Consider the following 25,593-nt stretch of genomic DNA (forward strand, 5'->3'; position numbering starts at 1 on the left):
ATTAACTGTTCAGTGATGTTTTTTCTGGCTACTCAATGATTGCTGAGTTCAGCAATCATTCCTGTGCCTTTACAGATTTCTCATCATTCACATTAGAAGTTGTCCTACACAGAATCACGGCATGGGTCCGGTGGGAGGGTCTGCAGTGGATCCTCTGGTCAGACCTCCCTATTCAAGAAGGGTCATCACAGAGCACATGGCACAGGATTGCTTCCAGGTGGTTCTTGAGTATCTCCAGGGGGACTCCACAATCTCTCTGAGTCACCCACACAATAAAGTTCTTCCTCATACTCAGATGAAACTTCCACTGTGCTAGTTTATACCACAGACCACAGCCTGAACATGAGTTACAAAATTGTACTTCTTTGTAGCATAATTGTTTTCATCATTATACTTTGCTGTCTTTTCCTCAAGAGGAGTTTCAATACATCTACTACCTAATGAGTGGGTGGAAATATTGAAGTACCTTTTTTTTTATATAGACAGGATGTGTGAAATCCAGTTTAGGTTTTTTCAAGTTTTGCTCTGCCTTTATTTTAAACCTTTTTTTTTAATGTCTCTACAATTTTTTCATCTATCCTTATTGATATTTTTATGGTTTTTTGTATTGTAGTGCCACTTAAAAAATTATCTTACTGTACTCTTGAACTTGTTCTTCCAGCTCATTAATCTAGTGGGAATAGAATTCATCACCCAGCTTAGCCTCTTCTAAAACTCCCATTTCTTTCTATTCTAATGCAATTTTGTGGGATTCTCATTAAGGAAAGAGTATTGTTTTGAGCTGTAATCTAATAAATATCCTACATATGATAGCTTTGTGAGACTTTCATTGCACACATATTACTCATGAACATTGATAAGAAAAGTTAATTCAGATTTTGATAGACATTAGGAAACACAAGACCAAACCAAGTATTCAAATATATTGAACCAGGTTCCTCAAAGAATGCCAAGGTATTTTAATTACTGAGATTTAAAAGTATGCAGAAATAAATATGGCTGTATGTAAAGTATCTATGCAACCATGAAAGGCTGCAGCCTTTTGTCAAAAATGAAACTCATCCTCTTGTAATTATGTAATTCCAAGACTTCATGCTATAGGAAGTATGCCAAGTATTACAATATTTAACTAAACTGAAATGTTTTATCACCAGTGGAGATTGTGAAGGTTTAAAAAGAGAAGTATGTGAGTGTGAATGGCTCCACAATGTAGTGTAAAAGGCAGCAGATGATGGAAGAGGCTCTTTGTGTGTTCCTGGTTAACATAGGGGAGTTCTTTGGATGTATCCAATGTATCCAGAATTGGAAGGCAGGAACATTGCTGTGGTAGTGTAGCAGCTTTGAGTGTTTGTCCACAGGTGTTAAACACTCAAATAATATAACACTGAGAAGTTCTGAAAAAAATCTTAAATTCTAGTGGCACTGAGAGCAAAAAGAATCACTTTAGTGTGACTTTGAAATATGGCCACAAACTTAATATGGTATTTCTTATTGCTGCTGCTGTGCACAGCACTATTGTACCATTAGCAACAGAGAACCAAGAAAGATGTTTTCTGCCTCATCAAGATCAGCTTTCTCTCACTGGAGCAATGTTTGTTGCTTTCTCCATCTAATTAACAAATCAAGCTTTTAAAAGTAGCTCTCATGAGCACCAAGGCTGTCCTTGCACATCCCCATCTTTTTTCTGTAGAGTTTCTAGCCTTGCACTTTATTCGAAGGGCAGCTCAATTTTGACACAAAATTTCTATAAAGCTTTCTTCTGTTAAATGTTTCTCTCCTGAAGTGTCTGGATGGAACAATTATGTACCTGTTGTTTAATTTCATTTAGTCTTCAACTCTCCACAGTAAGAGTTAATACACTTTTAAGATGAAGAATTGGAAACATTATGTACTTCAGTTGAGTCCCCACTGATGTCTTATGCAAACCAGTTAATATTTGCCCCTCAATTTTGGAAATGTCTCACTTGTTGCCTCTCAAGATAGTATGTTGCTTTTTCCAGGCTTCATCATACTGCCTCACACTTTTCCAGCTGACATTTACAGATCTTCACCTTTTCCAATTGAATATGCAGCTTATAAACAAATGTGTTGTTATCTTAACACATATGACAGGTGGGTTTTGATGTTAAATCAGTCCCTTTTTCTCACACTCTAGTCTTCAAAATTAAATCAGCTCTCCTGATTGATAGTGCAGTGTTACTCTGTGTTATATACATTACTGGCATCAGAGGTTTACTGACAGTTATCAGATAATTTTTTTTTGTCCTACATCTTGAACTAAAAAAATTTTAGAGACTGTGGTTGCTCTTTTTGGTCTTTACATATCATTGTGGCTTGACAGATGTAGTTTAAATCCACCTTTCAGGCTCTGTGGTTCCACATGTTAATTCCTCCAGAATTCTTTGGTGATTATTTATGTTCCTTTGCCCTCCCCAGCTTGAACCACTGAGCTCCCTGAATTTTCCTTCTTAACCTTCATTCCTGGTAATTAATCAGCTTACTGTCATCTCCATCTGCATTATAATCTTTACTGAATAACAAGGAAGAATGCTTACAAAACTTTTTCTAAATTTACTTCCATCTCTGCCACATTCTTACTTTTTTCCTGGTTATTTATGTATGTATGTATGTCTATACACAGGGATAAAACAGGTAATAACACATATATATGCAATTTTTTCCTACTATTTGCTCTATGTCTGCTTGACTTTGAGTAATCTTGAGCATGTACAGCTGCCATACCTGTGGATTTCTGCATCTTAATTCTAAAATCTTCATAGCTGACTGAATTTACATTTGTTTTAAATTCATATGCTCATTCACTTTCTTGCTATTACCAAAAAAAAAAAAAAAAAAAAAAAGGAAAAAAGACACCTAGAGTACAACCATTTAAGATCTATACTTTTATTAAAATTGGTTTTCTCTTGCCTATAGAAATGCCTATAATAACTTTTCTCCAATTCAGTGATACATCCTGAAATAATCCAAGTGGATTATTTACAGACTTAAATTTAGGGATGTAATTAAGAAGAAGCCACTATGTATTTATTTGGTTTCATTTGCCTTTATTTGTCTAAATAGTCCTTGAAAGAAAAGGTCATGTGCTTCCAAGTGCTTCATTATTTCACCCAGGGTTTTCAGCAATGTGTTGGCCCACCACAAAGTGTTGTGTTATTTATGTTGTGTTGTGTCTATTATAATTTTTTTCTCTGCATCATTGATTATTTTAATAAACTTATATTTTGTTATGTAATAAAACTAAAACAATGAGTTTTAAAAAAAAACTAATGATGTCTAGAGTGTCTTTGATGCCATGATGTTTCTGATGGCTTTTTTGGCTTCATAGTACAAATAATGTTTAGATTAATTGTCTTTGTTATTCATGGTTTCCATGGTTTCCTATGGACCAAGCAGCTATTTTTGTACAGAGGAAGAGAAGTTGGAAGTGTTAGTCTGCAATGATTTTCTAAAAACATTTTCATTTAAGTCAAGACAGCACAAGATCTGAGTAATGGTTACAGTTAAGATTTTCTATATGACCATTTACTTTTATTTAGTTCAATTAGTTTTACACTTTTAGCATATCAATTAAAATGCATTATGTTTGCAGTCAAGCATAAAGTAATTTTTCCTTCTCCCCTTTATCACAGGTTCCTTGCAGCTTGGAGTACTGGGATGAGCTTCAGAAGTCATTTGTTGCATTCCGGGAATTCAGTCTATCAGAAAGTAAAGTCTGTGAGCTGCAGCTGCCCAGTATCAGCCTTGTGAGCGATCAGAAGGAGCTCATAGCCTCTGACCTGTGGAGGATTGTCCTCAACAGCAGCCAGAATGGGGCTGATGACCAAAGGTAATTGTAAAGGAGGAGGGAAATAGACAAGCAATGCTACCCTCCTGAGAAATCTGTTTCAAGAGACTTAGAAATCAAGATACTTTTTTTAATATGTGATAGGAGCCATTAGTCCTGTGTGAGGCTCAGACTGTGGCTCTTCACACAAGGGTATGGAGTGTCCACAAAAAGAGCTTTCCTTTAGGTTCATAGGCAGCCTGGCAACATCATAACCATCCATTTTTTGAATACAAGGCTTACTGAGAAGTGCAGACAAAAGAAGGCTTAGGTGCAATCCATCCTATAATGTTGTAGTAAACATTCTTCTTCCACTCAATACTTTCATATCACCTTGATTCTCTCCTCAGTGCAAGTCAATATTTTAAAGATATTGAACAAAATTTTATTATTTCAATAGTATTGCATTATTATTCACACAGATTGCTTACTATGCTAAAAGGAAAAAAAATAATCAGTGTTTTTAAACACTGAGGATCCATTTTTCATTATGTTTACAGCTAGAAACACTGTGCAATGACAGATATTCACTGTTTGCCTTCATTCCATTTTGGTTAATATATAGAGTAAAAGAAATAAGTTCTGTCCAGAAACAGCAGTGGAATTGCTTTCAAAGACCTGCTTAATATTTTATATTTAGAGCAGAAAACCCAAAATTACTCTGTTGGACCATTGGTATTTGCTGATTCTTGCTGCTTTTTTATGAATCCAAGCTTCAGTGAGTATGTAGCACCCACGTATGTGTTGCATGAAGCTGCAGAATTCAGAGAAATCAAGGAATATGAGCATGGCTAACACAATCAATGAAGAAAATTAAACATCTGGTTTCCATTAATAGTATCAGGTTGGAAATGATTTCTTGATGTTAATTGTGAAAGAATGCATTTTCATCATTGAGAAGTTAAGTGTTTTAGACAAGGTTAATTCCTCTGAATGTGGGACCCTGGCAGAATTGCCTTCCTGGTCAGCTTAACACCACAGAAATGTGAACTCGGTGGGAACTGGAAATGATGTCGTGAAATTTAGTAGATTTTTTTTTCATCAAGACATTTAGCACTGTAGTCATGTTTATTGTTTTCTGCTGGAATGGGGTTTATCACTAGATGCAGTGTTTCATTCAGGGAGCTCTGATAAGCCAATGAGCTGTAATTGTTCAGAAACAACAGGAATTAAACTGAAGCATTTGCAGCTCACTGCCCAGGACAACAGGAGATGAATGAAGGCAGCAAAAAACATTTACCTCACTGCTGAGGTAAAGAAACATTTACCTCACTACTATTTGAAGGTAAATAAACAGAAGAGGGAAGTCAGAAGAAAGTTCCTTGAACTGACACCTACCTGTCCAGAGGCTGCAGAGTCACTAGTCCTGATACTTTTGTTAGTCTGGGCAGTTCATAATAGCTTTAAGAAGTGCAGCTTATACCTACATGAACTAACAGTAGACTGGAAATTAAAAGATTTGTATAGGTCAGGGTGAGCTCCAGAAGCCAGAAACCTGTGGGACATATGAGGAAACCCTCTGATTTCAATCAGAGGAGAGAAAAAGTTCTATTCCCTGCCTATGCAGTTTTAATTTGGAGGCATGGATTTGCTTTCATGATACCATGAGTACTGTGTTCAGCTTTTGGGGCCCCAAACTTAAGACAAATGTGGACCTGCTGCAGTGATTCCAGAGAAGAGCCACAAAGATGATCAGAGGGCTGGAGCATCTCTCCTGTGAAGACAGACTGAGAGACTTGGAATTTTTCAGTCTGAGGAAAAAGCATCTCCAAGGAGACCTTAGAGCCGTATTTCAGAACCTAAAAAAGCTGGAGAGAGACTTTTTATAAGGACATGTAATGATAAGGGGGGATGGATTTAAGCTGAGAGAGGGCAGGTTTAGATTATATATTAGGAAGAAAGTCTTCACTGTGAGGGTGATGAGGCACTGGAATAGGTTGTCCAGAGAAGCTGTGAATGCCTCATCCCTGGAAGTGTTCAAGGCCAGGCTGGGTGGGACTTTGACCATCTTGGTCTAGCATAGGTTGTCACTGCCCTTGGCTGGGGTATTTGAACTATGATATTTAAGGTTCCTTCCAACCCAACCCTATCTGTGATCTCTCTAACTTCAAACAAAGCTGCACTGCAAGCTTTCTTAAGGATGGCTGCAGAAGGACTGGTGTGGAAGAAGTAGTCCTGACCAGTCAGGAGTGGTCCTTCTCAGAAAAACTTCATTGGTCAAAACAAGAGCAGATGTTCCTCAGATATGAGGCTTTGACCTACGGTGTTTGAGGCACAGTGGCTTTTTCTTGGAAACAGAGCAAACATGGCAGTGATATATCCCTGACCTGGAGGTTTTGAGACAGGGCCCAAGAACTGACTGTGTATGGTTCCAGCTACAGAACAAATTGAAGATAATGGTTAAGGCCTGAGGGATCATGTTCTGTTGAAAGGAAGCCTCATGTAGGAGGTGGTGACAGAAACTATGGACCTGCAGAGAAGACAAACCTTTCTAGATGTCTAGTGGCTTATAGGAAGATCATGTTGGAAGTAACTTTGCTGAAAATGTGGCTTCATCAAACATACTGCTGCTGGTGTGGATAATTTCTTCTCACCAAATACTCTGAAATATGTTCTAGATTCAGCTGAACCAAAAAATGCCAGACTTTCTTGGTTTTGAGAGGGAGACAGTGTCCATGTTGTAGTAAATGTCAAAGTCTTGTTCCTAAAGCCAGTCTTTAACATGAGATTTTGCAGACTTGTGGGAAGAGCCTCAAGGCTTAATGCCAGTGCTGAGTGTTAAACCAGGGAATTCTAATGCTGAGGGATCTGTGAGAGTAAGAAACAAAGGCTGTATAAAAGTTGAACCTCAGTTTTCTTTACACTCACAATAATTTGATGTTAATTACACACTGCAGCTGTATGATTGATTAGCAATTGTAATACATTATTAATTGTAAAGTATAAAAATTCTTAGTCTTGTTCAAGTTTATCTTCTTAGTTTGATGTTGCATTTTGAGTCAGACTCTAACCATGCCATATGCATGCAGCTGCTGCTCAATGATAATATTTTTTCCTTAAAATTCTACAGGTTTTTTGTTTGGTTTTTTTTCTTTGTGGTAACCTCTGTGATATGCTAATTATTATTGGCAGAGAGCCGATCCGTTGTGGTTTAGTGCTTTATTACTGATTCCTAAAACTGGTTATAAAGTAAGAAATTTGGTGTCTCATGTGACAGGAAAACAGCAAGGTGTGTGAGAAGATGTAGATTCAGTTGATATGATGAGCAGTAGCTGGCAGGGTCAAATAGAGCAACCAGTCATGAATATGGGAATATGCAAAGATGTCATGCTTCAAATCCTGTGGTATGCAAGCTCTTCTGAGATTGATCAGGGGCTAACTGGAAGTATAAAAATCAAGGAGCTGTCTGGTGAAGGACATGGATTTTGTCTATTTTTGAGAATTTTGTATCCCATTCATTATTTCTAGGTATGTATAAGGTTTGCATGAACATTTATTTAATGAATGGGCAAATTTGAAGTACTAAGTTAAATAATTTAGCATTTCTTTGGGGATGTAATACAGTGTTTGTGAAAGAAATCATATATAGCATTAATGACTGTTTATGGAAGACCTTAAAACAGGGAATCACAAAAAATTATCACAGAATAAATTATTTTTATGGGTTGCATTTGCCTGTTGCAGGACTAACAAATCATAATTGAAATTACTTTTTAAGCTCTGTTTGGTTGGTGAGACACTGAAGCCCCTTCCTGGTTTGGTTGGGAATGATTTATAATTTTTTTGTTTAAATGGGTTACATTACAAGATGTTTCATATATTTGTGCATCTTCTGTGTAATTTAAACAGTATTTTTATAATTACTGACATATTAATGTAAAATAGTAATTGAAAGTGCCTTAAGATGCAAACCATGAAACAAGTACAAAAACTTTTAAATAAGCCTTAAATTGCTACTTTTTAGAAACTCAAGTGAGGAATCATGATCATGTTTCTTGCTAATTGTTTCAGCTTTTATTCCAAGTAAATGATGTACTGGATTTTGACCTCTAACAATTTGGGTTCAGACCAGTATTTGAGTCATAAATTAAATGAGTTAAGTGGTCTCTTTCTTCTTCCCAGTGGATATTTTCCCATGTTGTAGTTTCATCACAAATGGCAGTTTTGGTTTAAATATTTCTCTCTTAAAATAACAAGAATAATGCAGGTCACTGCTAAGTCATTGTTCTCAGTTGCCATATGTTTAACTTGAGCTGCTTTGCATGATATGAAATATCATAATTTATATGACTTCAAATGCAGATATTTTCCATTTTAAATATTCTGATATTTCCCAGCACTTTAAAAAATAAAGAAAAAGGAAAAAGAAAAAAATCTGGTAATAAAGTCAGGTCAGTTTTTTTTTTTTAATTTCCTCTGATTTTGCCACATTCCTCCTTTTGCATGATGTGCCAAACACAAAGCAGTACAATCTGGTTCTTCCTCTTCTTTCACAGCTGAAAAATTGTGGACAGTCCACACTTCATTTTGTAGCTCCAAGGAAGCAAAGAAATGTGAGAGTGTTTTTGTATTGTATTCACTTAATGAACAAATTTTATTTTCACAATCACAACTTCTGATATTAATGCTCCTACTGTTGTTCACCAAGACTTAATAGAAATTTTCCTGTATTTTCAGTTAACACTGCTTTTTTTGCTGTTTGTACACAGCATGTGATAAAGGGCTTTGGTTTTTTTATTTTTGTGCTCTCTGCAAAATTTAAGAAAAAAGTGGAGGTGCTACAGGTCTGATGGAAGTCTACCTAGGCAAAAAGTTTAATTGGGATTCAATTTAAAATCAGGGTCATGGTAGTGACTGCAGTTCCTCTTTAAAAACTGTTTATTTATAGGATGACTTTTTATTACAGATGGGTTTTTTTAAAGAAAATACTATAATAACTTGATTGCTGCTTTTAGTATATTTTTGTACTTTAGCTGGTTTATACTGTTACTATATTCTTATTTTCATAATGACATGGGGCTATGATTCTGAATATGGTTTCTGGTTGAGTAAAAATCAAATGGACCCCCTCACAGATAAAACAATTACACTTCAGAAAAAGTCTGGGCAGATGGGAAAACAGTGCTGAAAGATCCTTGTTGCATTTCTTTTCAGATGGTTCCTAGGAGGGTATTTTCTCTCTGTAGAGACTTTACCTTCTTTGCCATCATGGTTTAAGATGCACTGTCCTGCTCCTCTCAGCCCTCCACTGCCAGCTCTTGTCCCTCCCTGGCAGGGAAGAGGATGCAAGGCCAGTTCTGTCCCATGGGGCAGCTTTGTCCCACTCTCATTTGCTCTTTCTCTCTGGTTAAGTTTTCAAGCATCTTGTTGGACTCTGAATTTTGCAGGGTTTCAGTGTTGGGCCTTTTTGGTTTCTAAGGTGACTCTATCAGGAAGCAAAAAGTAGCTTTGAATATTTTTGTTCCCAACATTTTAAGCTGCTGAGTATTACCTCTCTGTGGTCTGTCGTTTGTGGGGCACAAAAAATGGAGAAAAAATTGGCTAAATGCTTTACATTATCTCCCTGGTATGAAGCTCCTGCCACATTTCCTCCTGCATCAAGCATGTCCTGTTGCTCTGTCATCATGGCATTTACGAGTGAGAAGTTACAAAAGTTCCACCACAGTAAAATGTTCAATGAATAAAAAGTAGATATATAAAACTTTACTAAATAAAAAATTAGATTTTGTTTGGTTTTATTCTATGAAAATATGAATTTCCAAAATACATAAACATGTATTAAATATAAATGCTTAGTCACTGATAGGTGAGTCAAGAAATAGGTTTCTGAGGACACTAAATACATATTTTCAGAATAAACCTCAAATATCAGAAATAAATGTCCTTCTTCTTTACTGCAATCAGTGTTGCAGCTGTTCATGAAATTAAGTCTTAATTCAGAATATCAAGGTGCAATCAGTTTTTTTTAAAGTTCTTCATAGTTTGGTTTAACATTTGTTTGCACTCATCTACCCCAACAGAAAGCTATTTTCATTTCATATTCTCCTAAATTTCCTTTTCTAATCAAATTGCAACAAGCAAAAAATCTTAAAATATTAATAGTTACTTTGAAAAAGTAATTAGCTGTCTAAATCAGCATATGAATTTTTGTCCTTTTGGATTTGGTTCCTTCCTTGGTTCTAGCAATCTAAGAAATATCCATGGCAAAGTCAAGCACCCTATTTCTCTGTTACCCAGTCCCATAGATATTTTATCATGTGAACACAAAGAATAATTTTATTTCCAAACGGTACCAGTTCTCAAAAGTTATACACCTCTAGTTTTGGAATGTAAACAAGCAATTTAAACAGGTAAATAAGCACAGGAAAGCAGCTAAAATTCTGATTAGGTCATTTATCCTTCATACTTTCCTGACCTAATCCATTCTTAGTATCCTGTCATGATTCTTTAATAATTAGCTAATCTTTGTTGGGTTTTTCTGCTGCATAAGCATTTTATGTCCACAAGCCTTAAGTTGGATTTAAGCTCTGTAAATAAATACTATCCTAGATAATTACTGCAACACTGAATGGTACTGATCAATTTACCTATCCATGGAATTCCATGCATTTGCAGCTGAACATTTTGAGTACCTACAATATTTGTGCATAATTTTGAAGTGAAACACATTGCAGGATGAAAAATCCAGTCTTAAAAGCTTAAGGTATGTTTCTTGGAAAGGCATTCTTCAAATCTAAACTTGTGTTTGAATTTAAGATATCTTTAAAATGTTAATGGAAGTGGATTTATGGTGCTTTATAAGACTAATTACTTTCTGACAAAAATATTAAGTTGACCTTAGTCCATCTTTCATTAAATCTTATTTTAAAAATAAAGATATTATTTGTCTGAGGATGTGGTTGTAATTCTCTTGAATCAAGTCTAAACTTTTAAACTAAAACTCTTGAGAGCCAAACTTCAAATGGAGTGAGAATGAGGAGCTTTAAGGATAGTTTTTGCTAAATTAGAAAGTTTATTTGTACTTCTGTGGTGTCTTAGCAGGTTACAGAATTGTGATCTAGTGTTAGTTCCTCTCAAGAGAGTGAAAGATAATGCTTGGAAAGTCATGGTAGCTATGAAAAAAAATCAGGAGGGTAGCATTTTAAATGTATAGTTAATATGCTAGTAAACGGCTCCAGACTGAGCTTATAGTACTTGGAAATAATTTTTGAATCATTATTTTGTAGTGAGAAGGGCAAAGGAAATAAAGCTTACCAAGACTAGGGGTTCATACATAGAAGTAGTTTGATGGTTGCAAGTTGGTTTCCTTAAAATCAAGTGGAAAAAAACAAATTCTCTTGACCTTTCATCTCTTTCTTATAGCTTTAATAACAATAATTACTCTGTTTAACCATTTCAACAATTAAAGATACCTGGCATATTTTGGTTTTATTTTCTGCAAATAGGCTTTGTGTTTGTGGTTCAAATATTTGTGAATTGAAAGTGTGGTTTGATGAAAGCATGGATGGATTGCAATTTTGTCTGTTATGGTCTGCTTTGGCAAAAGTACAGGCACTGGCATTAGCAGTTAAAATAAAACCATGATGTTGTCTGTGTCAGAAAATGAGTGTGGAACATCCTCAACTCCTGCTGTAAAGCTTCAAAATCCTGGAAGTGCTTAAGTACTACTTTGTTACCTTCCTTCTGCAGCTCAGAAAGTGAATCTGGCTCCCAAAGTGTGTGTGATCAGCTTGTGACCCCCACGGCATTAGCGGCTTGCACCAGGGTTGACTCCTGTTTTACTCCTTGGTTTGTGCCATCACTGAGTGTATTGATCCAATTTACCTGTTTGGAAGTCCACCTATGCCATCATCTTGATCAGCTGGGCACAGGTATGTACTGCTTTTTGAAGAATAATAAAAACATCGTTCACAGATGCTGCTTAAGCACTCTCCTGCTCTGTGTAGTCCCCATTTCCTCATTCAAGCAGGCATTGTTGAAACAAGCCATCACAAACAGCCACCAGTGGCCCAGGCTTCAGGGTGAAACTGATGACTGGTGTGCACTGAGCCTGTCCACAGGGCTGGCAGTGAGGCTGGAAGAGCAGCCCCTTCCTGCCCCCGGAACGGGTAACTGTAGAAGCCGTCTGTTTGCCATAGTCTGATTAGGGACAGCAGGTGCCCCTGCACTTTTGAGCCATCTTAGTGAATGAATTTGATCTTTTACATTTTCCAGTGTATTAACAGTACTGTTAAAATACTTGAAGATTTTGCAACCCGCTTAGTAAAAATTCCTTGGAAGAGCTCTGAGAACTGCAGATTTAAGTTATTTCAGTTATGATCACTTTTGGAGCTACATCTGGTTTTGTTCAGTGCTCTCTGTCATTGCATTAATGGCAAATACATTCCAAGAGATCTTTAGATTACTGTCTGATTTTCAAATGCCAGGAATGCTTTCTATGGAAGATGGGCAAACTTCTTGGATAATTTTGACAGGGGCAGCTTTCTTTGTGCGTAGTTTTTGTGTTTCTGCAAGTATTATGATATATTCATTATTAAATCATACCAAGACTGACATTCAATGACTAGCAGATCATTTCTTCTCTGTCAGCTACCTCTATCAGTACGTAATCTTCCTCACTGTTACAGTCCAATCTCAGATGCTCAGACTTTCAAATTACATGTACTGGAAAAGGCAAAAATCAGATTAAAATCAAACGCAGCTGGTTTATTTCTCAACGTTGACTGAGCTTATGCTGTTGTTACTGTTGTTATAGCATCTAAAGGCCTTAAGTTTTGGGGCTCCTTTGTGCTATGCTATACACAAAGGGAGCACAAAAGTTGTTGTATCCACTACAGTTTATAGAATAACTGGGCTTGATCCTGGATAGGGATGAGTGTTTTGGTTCCAAATCTGTAGAGCACTAGAGCATACACTAATTTTAAGCATGTGAGTAGTTCCAGCAACATAAATAATAGCATCAATGGAAATATTCACATGCTTAATGTTACACAAGGGGTGTACGTGCCTTGCAGTGTCTGCTGCCTCAGTGCTCAGCACTTTGCACGACTGAGACTTCAACAGACATGATAAGATCTTTTTTGTGATACATTTCTCATGCTTTAGTCTCAGGATGCTGTTTTGTTTCATTTCTAGTATTATGGGGTAGTATGTGACATTTCAGTGGGTTTGTGGTCTTGAACTGTCCATAATTGCAGCAAGGGCAACTTCCAATGTGGAGCCTGTTGGCCTGCACGGTCACATGTCAGCAAATGCTGTATTGCCAATTTTTATTGTGTTTGTAACATGCTATGTGTGGAATATCATATACACCTACTGTAGCAAAAATTCTCACAGAAATATGGTCCCTGCTCCATATAGGTGGCAGTCTGGAGCATTGAGCAGTGTGCAGATAAAGCAGCTTCGCTGGCTGGTTTATTTACCATGAAAAGATTTTGCTCTGCAGATACTTTTTGTTTGCAGCTGCTATTAATTATGATACTGTTTTACATCTAACAAACTGTGAACAGGATTCATTTCAGATTTCAGAAATGTCAACTCTTTGATAGATTTACTTGTTTTCATCTTATGTACAAGCAGTAAAGCACAATTTACAAAAACATAAAGAATGCAGCAATGGTTCTAGTCTTGTTTGTTCTTTTACTTTTCAGCACCACCAAAGTTTCTTCAGCCATTTTTATCTGATAAGAACACGCCATCTGAACTAGAATACATGATAGTTTCCTTTGATGAGCCTCATGTATATCTTCGTCAGTGGAACGATGAGTCAGTGTTCCAGGAGATCCAGTTTTCAACTCAAGCTGACTGTAAACTTCTGGAGTGTCGAAATGTGACCATGCAAAGTGTTGTGAAACCTTTCAAAATCTGGGGGCAGGTTGCTGTTTCCAGCAGCACAGCAGGAAGGCTGTTTGACTGCACGATAATGGTTGACCCTATTTTCATCAGCTTTGGCCAATATGCACTTCATTCTCTAAATACAGCAATTCAAGCTTGGCAACAGGTATGCAAACACAATAATGAGAAAAAATGTGATTACTCTAATAGCAAACTAGAATATCAACTGCTTTCATTAAAATATTTCAGGATGTAAAAACCTTAACTTATAATGAAATTGTTTTTTCCGAACATTAATTCAGCAATGAAAATTGGGAAAAAAGTATGTAAAGGTAAATATAGCCAGAACGGCCCAGATTTCAGTGAAACTACGTGGATTCATATCAGAATAATCAAAACCCTGGTCTTGAAATGCAAAATAATCCATTAATTTATGAAAAGGTGAATGCCTTTCATGATACATCAGCTCAGCTCAGTCTGAGCAACAGCACATATTGTTTCCAGCTACTACTTCCATCCTTATTGAAGTTCAACACTAGTTTCATGTTACATTCTGTGCAAGCAGCATTAATGGCTGAAGCCAGTCCCAGTATAAGAAACTTGCTTCTGCAATGACCCCTCAAAGGCCTGTAATTCCCTGACTCCACTATAGCCTTGAAATCAAATCATTCTCTTCATCTGCCTGAAGACCTATGTGGAGCCTGGGAATTAATTACCTATCATGGCACTACAATAACAAAGCCCCCAAAAAAGGATAAAACATCTGTTTTATATCAAAAAATTCTTTTTTAAGGGCATTCCATGGTTTTCTTGTTGCAAAAGGACATTCATAAAACAAGATCTAGTGTGATTTAAATCTTCACAGCTGGCTCAAATATCAATGTGAACAAAAATCTTTGTAGCTCCAATTTCTGTTTTTTGTCATATTTTGAACAATGCTTTTAATAAAAAACAAACATAGAAAGTATAAGAGAGACCTTGTAGGCTGTTTAAACCCAAAATATTTCTGACTTAGAACTAGTCCCTCATCTAAGACATGTGTGGCAACTACTGCAAAATGGCCTTCAGAAAGGTCAGTTTCCTCTTAGGATGGGGGAAAAAAGATCTCTCAGACATAGCTATACATATAAATAAAATATGGTGCATAAATATTTAAATGTTTTAAACCACATCACAGTGTGAATGACTGACTGACTACTCTGTGCCTTGAAGGAATATTTTGAGTTGAAAAAAATGGAATTGTATATTTGATTAAGTAGAGCCATATGTCGCGTGGTATATTGCTGACAGGTACATTCTATGAATAGTTGGTACTGATTTATACATGGATTTGGCAATGTTAACATGAGCCACAGGAGGATATAATTCTGTAATTGTTGCTGTAATTTTCTCGTTTCCCCTCATGTCAGGGGTACTTGCCACCATGTTCTGATGTGGTGGGTATCTAGCCCAGAGTATTTGAGATTAAAAACTTGCATCGCTTTGAAATTAGGGAGCAGTTAACACACAAGTGGGTTCAAAATAGCTTATTAAATTAATTGTTGCCAAGATGTTTTTTATGTGACTTTACCTCCAGTTTGAGGGGGTTGGCATGCCCTGAACAGGGAGGAAATACATTTTCCAATAGTAAGCATTGTTTGATGTCTGCTGTTCACACAAAATGCAGTATAAATGCTACAACTAGAAGCATGAATTTAATAACCGGGAAGGGTTATTTGAATTCTCCACATATTTTTTACTGGATTAAAATCTGCAACGAGTGATGCTGGAGTCAGTAGACAGACAGATGAAGCATGAAACAATTTGGCCACGCACCTTTAGGTCAGGAGTTCAGAATTAACAGAAGCCTCTGTCAGTGTCTTTGTTTCCTAGATATGGACTGATTTTTGTTGTTGTTTTTGTTATTTTTGGTGGGGTTTTTTTTGTTGGTGGGGTTTTTTTTAATTAAGTAATGGTGAGCATTTTGAAAGTACATTAAGCCTAAAAAATACCAGGCTTTATACTTCTAAGTCACATGCTGAAAATCTGAGAGGATTAGCACTTTTTAAAAACAGTTTCCCCTTCTGACATATTTCACTGTCTAATCTGAAATCCCTGTTTAACTACAAGCAGTAACTGGTTAATGCACATCTAGATACAAAGCTAGAGTAATGGGTTTAATAATTAAATACCTGGGCAAGGAACTTCAATATTGTTATTAATTTAGTTTTAGTATTTAATAATAATACAGTTACTATCAAGTGAGACAGCAAATGCATGTTTCCTGTGAACATACACTGGTGGAGCGTGTGGTATTTTTTTCCCTTTATTTGGGCATTTAAGCCTTCATGAATTGTTTTACAGCCTTATTGTTTTGAGATATCTAGAGACAGAGGTCAGCTGAGAAAACAGCTCTCCAGGTGTGGTACAAAGTGTTATTTCTGGGAAAAAGCTTTTCCTTTGTGGTCTCACATAAACCAGGCATTGCAGCTCTTTTTCCAAACTCCTCAGAAGTTAGAAAAGCTCCTGGTTTAAGCCTGTTTTAGACCACTGGAGCTTCTTTTCCTCAAGGTGTGCATGTTGCTTTACCTTCCTGTTGGCAGTTGCATGTTTTCTCAATGAGCTGGGATCAGTCAAAATGCCGTCTGTGATCGCAGTGGTTTCCCCACCTTTCTACAATAAGCACAGAGAACAAAGGGAAAAGGATACAGAAGATTTCTACCTGATAATGCCAGGACATTGCTATGGAGTGAAGTTTAAAGAATCCTGAGGAAAATGTTCTTTTCTCTTAGAGTATCTTCAAGGGAGACAAATTGCAAAAGATTTTCTGGGATAAAAGCCATTACTAGGTGATAGTGTGTGTGTGTCTGTGTGTACATGAGAGGGAGACAAAAAGCTTGCACAAGTCTTTGGTAGCTTGTGAAGCACAAAGAAAATAACTTTGTGCATATGAAGAGGCCTATGTTTTTATGGTGTGGGTTTTTTCCAGATCCAGAAATGCTTTGAAATAGCTGTGAGCTAAAACATGAGCAAAAAGTCCTGAGACTGGAAAAGCCTGATGCTAGTATTATGTGGGATGTTTTTCCCCTCTCTGCATAGAATTCACAAAATATTTGAAAGACCAATAAAGGAGAGACACTTTCCAGGCCTCTCTGAGAGAAAATAACAGCTGAAAAATGATCTAAAGAGGGGCAGGAAATTGTCCCTCAGGAACTGACCCTAATTGTATCTGATTCAGGCTGTTAATCTTTTGCTGAGTCTTTTGATATGCTGTTTTAATTCAGAGAGGGTTTTTTTCCTAATCCACACTTAGGTGTTTTCAGCTACTGGCATCATCATTCAGCTCTTCAGCATCATTGCCACACAAATGGCCTGGTTCTATGTGGTTGTATTGTACCTGGTTTCTCTAGACATTCTTTTATCTATCAAGATGTCTTCACTCCATCCTTTTGCTGGCTTTTTTTTCCCCTCCTTTTCTGCCTACTCTAGAAGCTTCTACTGTCAGACTTGAGCAGCAATGTGGGATCCAGTTCCCTGTGATGGGTACAGGGTGCTGCTGCAGATCCCTAAGGACAAAGAAGCATGTGTGTTCATTGCATAGTTGCCACACTGAGCTAAAACATCCTCAAGCTTCCTTGATGTTCCTTTAGTCATCTGTTGTTATCAAGACTGGAGGCATCAGTAGCTTTCTCTCAAGCCTTGACAGTACAGAGCATTGTCCTATTATGCAAATCTTGGCATTTCCTTGGTTAAAACTTTGGAACTATTATAAAAATGGAACTTAAAATACCTCTTCACTTAACTTTGAGAACTGTTGATATTAAAAGCATTGAATTCTAGTAGCAAATAGTAGCTTTCAAGACTAATGATTAATGGCAGTCATTCATCAGCACCAAAATGTGTGCAAGTGTGTTAATAATTCCTGATAGGATAACATTCCCCAAGCAGAAGTTAGAAGTTCTGTGCATGCCAAAAGCTTGCTGGATTCTCTTTTCCCTCTGGGAAATGTAAAAACCTACAGTATGTGTTTACTTACTTGACATGAAGTTAGCTACTAAGGTAAAAAGAAGGAAGTTCATCATCTTATGGCATTGTTCTTTCAGTCTCTGTGTATCTACAAGAAAATGTATTGGAGTGAAAAGAAAAAGCTTTTCTTAAATTCCCCTGGGGTTGTGTATAGGTTTGACTCTAACAACATGCTGAGCTCTGTGAATAGTAAATCCTCCCTTTTAAAAGGAACATTTTGCAAAGCTATAGCAGGAAAATACATATATTTGTGGTAGACTTATGGGTATGTGGGTATGGCAACTTGACAGTAAAAAGTCATAGATCCTCCACTAGAAAATGCCAAAATAAACTCTGTATTCACTGTAAATGTCAGCCTTTAACACACTCAGATCTGCTACTGAATGTGATACAGACATACTGCTCTGTAAAGAGTTTTGCTGCTTGGAAGAAGTGCAGTTTTGGTTATGCTCACCTGGCTCCTGTTTCACAAAAGATTAGCAGAAGAAGTAATGAGATTTGGGAAGAAGTTTTAATCTGAATTTTCACATGCCAAAATGTTCCTAGGGTGAATAGTATTTGCACAAACACTCCCAGGCAGTCATCCTGACATTCAGTTACAAAAGGAACTACAACCTGCCTTGATTAAGGACAAAGAGACAACAGACACAAACTAAACCAGGAAGTTCTAGCTGAGCATCATGAAAAACATCTTAACTGTGAGGGTGACCAGTCACTGAGAGGTTGTGGGGTCTCCTTCTCTGGAGATATTTAAAAGCTGCCTGTATGGGATCCTGTGCAGCTTGCTCCAGGTGAACCTGCTTTAACAGGGGCATTGGACTTGGTGGCCTCCAGAGGTCCCTTCTAGCCCCAGACTAGAATCCTGTAGATTCACCTTGGGTTCTTCTGGAGAAACCAGTAGTGAATTTGCATTCAAGGATGCTAAACTGGACATACCTTGCACGCTTCACTTCTCAGAAAAACTTCCATGTGCATCACCCAGTAGTGTGCTACAAGCAATGCACCAAACTGGTTTTCAAGGATAACTAAGGCTGCATAGGGATCTATGAGGAAATATTTCCCTCCCTCTTGCTTGATCTCTGAATTTCTGCAGGCTTCCAGGCACATTGTTATCAAAGAGCTAAGGGATCCATATGATTAGAGGCAGGGAAGGTGCTAGCTTTGTAACATCCATTTAAAAGGTCCACTGAGAGTGCAAGGAGGGGAAGCAGAATCAGCTCTCAAAATCCATGGAGGTTCCATATGTTAGAGAAAATGTCATGGGAAGAAAGGATGAGAAACGAGTAGCTTAGCTGTGTTGTGAAGAGAGAAACCAACCAACAGAAAAATATTGTCAGTGTGCCAGGAAAGATGGGTCAGTAAGAGGTAACAAAAATGACAAGAAGATTAATATTTTGTGTTAGAACCATTAAATTGCATAAAGACTATCCAAATGTTGGTTTCTTTGAGTACTTGTTGCAGTTGCTAGATAGTTGCTTGTAAGTGGAAGGTGCCAGCCCACTCGTGACTAGGGCAGAAATATATGAGAGATGATCTCCAAATCAAATTGTCAGTCACACTTTGACCTCTCCCATACAGGGGATTATAGCTCATGCCTTCAGGGGTAGAAGACCTGTAGCTGTAGCAATTTTTATGACTATCATATGGTCTCATTGTGCCAACAGAGTGATAAGCAGACAGATGAAAAGCAGCAAGAGAGAGGGGTGGAAAGATGCTGGAGAAAAAATATTGTAAAATCTAAAATAATTTTTTTTTCCTATTAAATGGCATGATACATTTCCAAACTAGCCTCATGGAGCTGTGAAAATAATCTGCTCATGTCTCCTTTTTTTCTTTTGTTGTCTTTTCAAGTGATGTATCAGGAAAGAGGGAGACTTCTGCTGATCCGCAGCAATATTTCAAAGTAGAAGCAGAAGCTGGGAAACAGGAACTGTAAACCTGAGAGCTCAGTTGTCAAACACTGCGAAACTTCTGCATTCCTCTCTGCTCAGGCTGTTCTACCCTGTCTGCCCAATGTAACATCATTTCCCACTGAATTTAATGTTGTTGAAGTTGTTTACCCAAATTAGAAAATTTGGTTTTATTGTAGTTTTAAACCTTTACTATTTGCATTACAGAAACATAAAGTAAAATATTTTAAGTCTTAGGGTATATTTTGCCAACCCAGAAACTAGATTTTGCAGAGATTACTATGAGGCCAAAGCTGAGGGAAGAGATCTTGCATTTCTGTGTTGTAACGTCGCCACTGGGCAGGCAGCTGCCAAATGTCCTGCAACTGACATTGATTCTTCCTGGCTTTCTCATCCCTTTCCTTTCAGAACCGATGCCCCGAGGCAGAGGAGTTTGTCTTCAGCCATTTTGTGATCTGTAATGACACCCAAGAGACGCTGAGGTTTGGCCAGGTGGATACTGATGAGAATATTTTGCTGGCTTCTCTCCACAGTCACCAGTACAGCTGGCGCTCGCACAAGTCCCCACAGGTATGTCACAAACAGCCCTTCCAGGGCAGCCTTTGCTAAAGCTGGTGGTGGCCTCATGCACTGATTCTTTGGTTTTCTCTGTGGTCTCAACCATCTCTAAAGCTCCAGTTCCTTCAGGAGTCACACAGTGGGGCTGCAACATAGAGAAAAGGTAAACAAAGTGTGCGGAAAGCCAGAAGTCTTTAAAAGTTGCTCAAGGGTAGAACTGGATGTGCACTTTTTGTAAAACAAAGCAGTTGTGTGAAGCTTCTGAAAAAAGGAAAGATAACTTGCCAGGTTTCTATAGCTAAGCGATCCGTGTTTCCTGAGATGTACATTAGAGATTTGGGGAATTTTTTTAACCAGTTGTTTTTACCAGAAGCATCTGTTCACTGAAATTGTTTGCAGAAGAGGGTCAAACTGGACAAAGCTCTCAACTTAGTGCTTCCCTTAGAAAAGATTTGAAATTGTCAGAAACACCCTACTTACATAGTTTAAATAATACAGTTTCTGGGTTATTGGATTTTTTGTTTTTTAAGGATAAACAGTGAAACTGAAATAAAATACTTTTAAACTATCAACAGGAAGTATTTCAATGAAACTATAGAATCATTTAAGTTGGAAAGACCTTTAAAATACAGTCCAAGCCAATACTGCCAAGTCTACCACTAAACCCTGTCCCTAAGTGCCACATCTTTTAAAGACTTCCAGGGATGGTGACTCAGCCATTCCCTGGGCAGCCTGTCCCAATGCTTGACAGCCCTTACCATGGAGCACCTTTTCCTCATATCCAATCTAAACCTTCCTGGCATAACCTAAGGCCCATTGTCCTGTTATTTGTTACTTGGGAGAGGAGACCAACACTTGGGAAGTAGTAAAAAATAGACTTCTCATCTTAGTTCAAGACAGGACAAGAACTTAAATCTAATTTAAAAAGTGTTTGTGAAACAGCAAACCCATTTCCTCTCTTTTCTTTATTATATACCCAGCTCCTGCTGAGTATGAAACTACAGAGCTGTGCCACCCCATCTGCTGAGCAGTAGTCCTGCCCTGAAAAATTACTAAAATTTTAACAGCTCCTAAGAGGAATGTAGTGAATGGGAGTCCCTGACTCCTCTAGAGCCCTAGGAAATACCAGTCTTAGCATGTGGGAAAAAAGGCAGATTTTGAATTGTAATTCTAAACAGGAGTTGTGCCCACTTTCACTGCTGACAAGTTTTAAGTTACACTGGGAGGCAGAGATGGCAAATTTACTGTGGTTTTCATTCACATGTCAGCTGATGGATATGCAAAACTACTGAATTTTACATGAATGTGGTAATCTGTGCAGAGCAAAATCTGCCAGAGTAAACAATTGCAGTTGGTACTGAAGTCAGGGCATAAGTTAAGAGGAAGCCAAGCTCATGAAGGACCATCTTAGCCCAGCAACAGAGGGGCTGTTATAAAAAGTGTGTGCTGGTGTCATAGTGACAGAGAGAGGCCTTGGAGACTTTGAGACTCTGGAGTACTCTGTCCCTTTCCATGTTTCAGAAAGACTAGTTTTCTCATACACACAAAACACCTGTGGTGCCCCATCCCACAGGTGACCAAACCAAGTGGTGACTGTGCTCTGTGCAGCTGGGCACGTGTCAGAGTGTGGGACAAGATCCCCACTCATCAGGTGACATAGGATTACAGTTGTTGTAATTCCCCTTGGTTGTGTGAGGGAGAAAGAAAAGTAAGTGTAACCTATAGCTCATAACCAATTATCACTTGCATTTGTAGCAACCACCCAAAATTAGATTTAAACCCTTTCATAAATACATGGAAGAAGAAGAAGGAAATATTTTAAATAATGTAAATAAACCCAGAGCTAAGTAAGGCTTTCCTCTTAAAAAATTCTTACATATAACCATTACTGAATATACACCATACTCAGAACTACACTTAAGGTGTAGTTCTGAGTATGGTGTATATTCAGTAATGGTTCAAACTGGAAGGAGTTTTAAAAATGAAGATTATCTCAAGCAAGTGAATAGTTGAAGAATTAAAAGGACAGCTCCTTACTGATACTTTCTCTTAGTTGCAACTGAACTGCTAAAAACCTCCATCAGAATAAATGGCATTCAACATCTAACACCTGGAAAACTTAAACTGTGCTTTCAGTCCCAGACTTGAGCAGTGCAAAACATTCCATTTTCATGGCTACTATTTAAGTTTCTTATTAAATAAAAAACAATAGTGCAGGATGAAAGGTGGGAAAGTCCATCAGAAGCCCAAATCACACATAAGGGAGTGGGTGAGGTGACAGTAGGAGCTTCAGATTCATTTTTCAGATATTCATTCTTCAGCTAACAGTTGGTGATGTCAAAGGGTTTCCCCATTCTGTTTTGCTCTGATCAGATTTAGATTCACTGAAGAATTGGGCTGATAAAAAGTCAGGAGTGTCATGATGGATTCCCGTGTCCCAGGAGATGGCAAAGCTAACAGCTGACTCCTGACTCAGCCACACTGCTGGCCAGCAGGCTCTTCTAGCAGGGAGTTCTACTTCCCTTGTCCCAACCTCTGGAATAATTTCAACACGATTTCTGCTCTCTTAACATTTTTAACAACCATGTCTTGCTGGGAAATTTCGAGATTAAAAAACAGCACTGAGGTAATTTCACTGAAACTATATGGGAGCCCAGGCTTTCCACACACAGTTGAGATAGAACCAAATTTTCTTTACAAAGGTCTTGTAAAGAGAGAACCCTGGCATTCCCCTATAAGCCTATTCATTTGCCAATACAAGTCCATTGTAAATACAGCATTCAGAATGGCAGTTCATCTAACAAGTACAATCCCTTGTCATTTTAAATCATACCAAAAAAAATTTTTAAATATTATTACAAATGTTGTCATGTACATTTTTTTAATGATTAATACAAATCCTTGAAATGAAAACAACAACTCAATCAAGACATCAGGTTGTCCCTGTTATACTGTGGCACTTTTCTAATTGTTTCCATGCAAAACTATCTAGCAGCTTGTTATCCAAAGGTCAGAATAATGCCCAAGCAAGGACAAACCCTCTGAGTGTCATATTCATGGAATGCTAGATGACTTCATAGTTATGAAATTATTTCATTTCTCATGATAATTCCTGACTTGCCAAGTTAGTGAATTTTAAGAACTCTGAGAGCAGATTGTAAGATAAATGTGAAATAATCCATACTTCTGGAGTCAGGGACTTCCCTCCAGGCATTAGTTCATACTTGACTTACTTGACTTACTCTTGGGGATAAAATGAGTTAGGACAAGGTCTTAGATACCACATTCTCTTACTGGGAAAGAAAACCAACTTGCACAACTTTGGCTGGCTCATGTTTCTTGTTACACAGGCACTAAGAAGCAGCGGTTGCCACGAAATACTTTATTTAACCTCTGCAAAATGTTTTTTTAGTATGGCAAGGCAGTTCAGTTAAATGAAAATAAATAGTTTTAAAAGGATTGTATTTCTTCTACATTCACATAAAATTCTCCATTTTTCTTTTGCTAATGAAGACTAGAGATGCGGTAATTGCCCATTTAAATTATTTAACACAATTAAATATATATGCACCTAAAAAAATATATATTTTAGCAGATAGTTTTATAATTACTTATTTACACTTAGAATTAATTTTATTATTAATGAAACTATAGGCAAAAATTGAAAAAAATTCAACTTTTTATGTTACAAAAACAGCTATAGCACACCGAGGATTTGGATTTATCAGCTCTTGATGGTGTCCCTCCAACTGTTTGGCTTAACTTAAAGCTCCTTGCTTCCTTCATTTTTTTCCCTGCCTGTATCCTTTACATTTCAGGGAACCTAACCTATCCCTTTTAACTTTCACTGTGATTCCTGCAAGTCTCACTACTTTGGCTAAGATTCCAGTAATGTCTGAGGTCCGATGCTCACTCTTCTACACCACTCCACTCTCCCCACATTTTCCTCAGATTTCACAAGGTTTTGGCCTCCCTTAGGGATAAGACCCCCCCCAACTGTATAGTCCTGTTCAGAGTTGGGGTAGGTCCAGAACTGATGGTATTTGAGTCTTTGAGCAATTCTATCTAAAGCTGCCAGATTTTGGGAGTTCCTTCTGCAGATTTTAATGGAAGTTAGAGGTCTGTTAGATATCATTAAAAGGGAAGAGAAGATACATCATTCCTGTGCTCTACAGACAACACTGGCTCCTACATTATTATTGGATCAAGTCTGCACTCCTTATCTTGATCTTCACATTGTTTTGTGGGATGGGCCCCAGTTACATCAAAAGTTAAGTTTGTCTCCAAGACAGCTGTGTTTTTTAGATGAACTGGAGCATATGATACATAGGGTGAAACTCTGAAGTTAGAAGAGATCAGATCTTGCTAGTAATTTACTCAGAGTTAAGGAATTCTGTCTTGCAAGACAGTAGGCAGTTGGAGGGTCCCACTAGGGATCACAGCAAATGTAAAAACCAGATATCCATGTGAGAGTCCCCTGAATGTATTCTGCAGAGATTGTTTGCTTATGAGCAGACAGCAGAAATTGTCTATAATGTGCTAGTTATTACTAGTTGCTTTCCCTACACTCAAACTTCAGCATAGTCCTCTGAGGAAGCACAGAGTGATGGATTAAAGTTAATTTGTGTGCTTCCTATGCAAAACATAATGTTGCATAGTAGAAGTTTTAAGAAAGTAGCAGTTCTCAAACCTTTCTGTAGTCTCCTTCCAGGGTTACAGTAACAGTTACACATTTTCACTTTTCATCATCTTTAACTTGAAGAAGCAGATATAATGAATAAAAAATCAGTTGCTTTGTTGAATTGGGCAATGACTTCAATGAGAATGTGGGTATTAATAAAATATATTTATTTCTTATCAAAGTAGGTAAATATGCCTGAAACTGTGTCATTGTTTTTGGTACTTTATAGGATTTGAGGGAAAATATAGCTATCATTTTTCTGATTATATGCTTACAAAGTCTTGAGTAGATATTAGTACTGGTTACTACATTATTAGTACCTTCTCTGGAACACATTTAAAATTTTTCTTATTTTAATTAGTGTGTCCATGAACACAATTTCTAAATTTTATAAGCATACTTTTTAAAGGCTGCTGTAGTTTTACAAATAGCAAATTTGTAATATAAGAACTTTCTCCTCGTTCTACCAAAAAAGAAAACTGAAACCAAATTTTGATTCGTGTTGCAGCAGGATCACAATTCATTGTTGTTATTTACTTACAAGTTGCTGTTCTTTCAGATATTGGGTTGTATAATGTGAAAAATTATAGGCAGTAATCTGGTTTCAAACTTAGAAACTGTAACTTACATGTCAGTTGTTATTGGGATATTTTCCCATGTTGCTGTTTAGGAATGTGACAGGTTCTCTGAACAGTCTCTTATACTTTACACAATCCTGCCCAGATCATTAGAGAACAACATCAGGCAAAAAAAGCTCTATG

At 37.4% G+C, this 25,593-nt stretch overlaps 2 protein-coding genes across 8 annotated transcripts in view; one reads left to right on the plus strand and one right to left on the minus strand.

Annotated features, from left to right (window-relative positions):
• The window catches only part of VPS13B (vacuolar protein sorting 13 homolog B), a 430,054-nt gene that overhangs the window by 363,142 nt on the left and 41,319 nt on the right, over window positions 1-25,593 (plus strand). For all 7 annotated transcript variants that reach the window (XM_018912403.3, XM_030234395.2, XM_018912397.3 and 4 more), the window contains 4 exons: window positions 3,651-3,847; window positions 11,534-11,715; window positions 13,495-13,844; window positions 20,002-20,163. In XM_018912403.3, coding sequence (XP_018767948.2) covers window positions 3,651-3,847; window positions 11,534-11,715; window positions 13,495-13,844; window positions 20,002-20,163 — 891 coding nt within the window. The remainder of the gene's footprint in view (window positions 1-3,650; window positions 3,848-11,533; window positions 11,716-13,494; window positions 13,845-20,001; window positions 20,164-25,593) is intronic.
• The window catches only part of PABPC1 (poly(A) binding protein cytoplasmic 1), a 688,709-nt gene that overhangs the window by 276,361 nt on the left and 386,755 nt on the right, over window positions 1-25,593 (minus strand). The window lies entirely within an intron of this gene.

The sequence above is a fragment of the Serinus canaria genome, chromosome 2, assembly GCF_022539315.1.
Source record: "Serinus canaria isolate serCan28SL12 chromosome 2, serCan2020, whole genome shotgun sequence".
Taxonomy (NCBI): Eukaryota; Metazoa; Chordata; class Aves; order Passeriformes; family Fringillidae; genus Serinus; species Serinus canaria.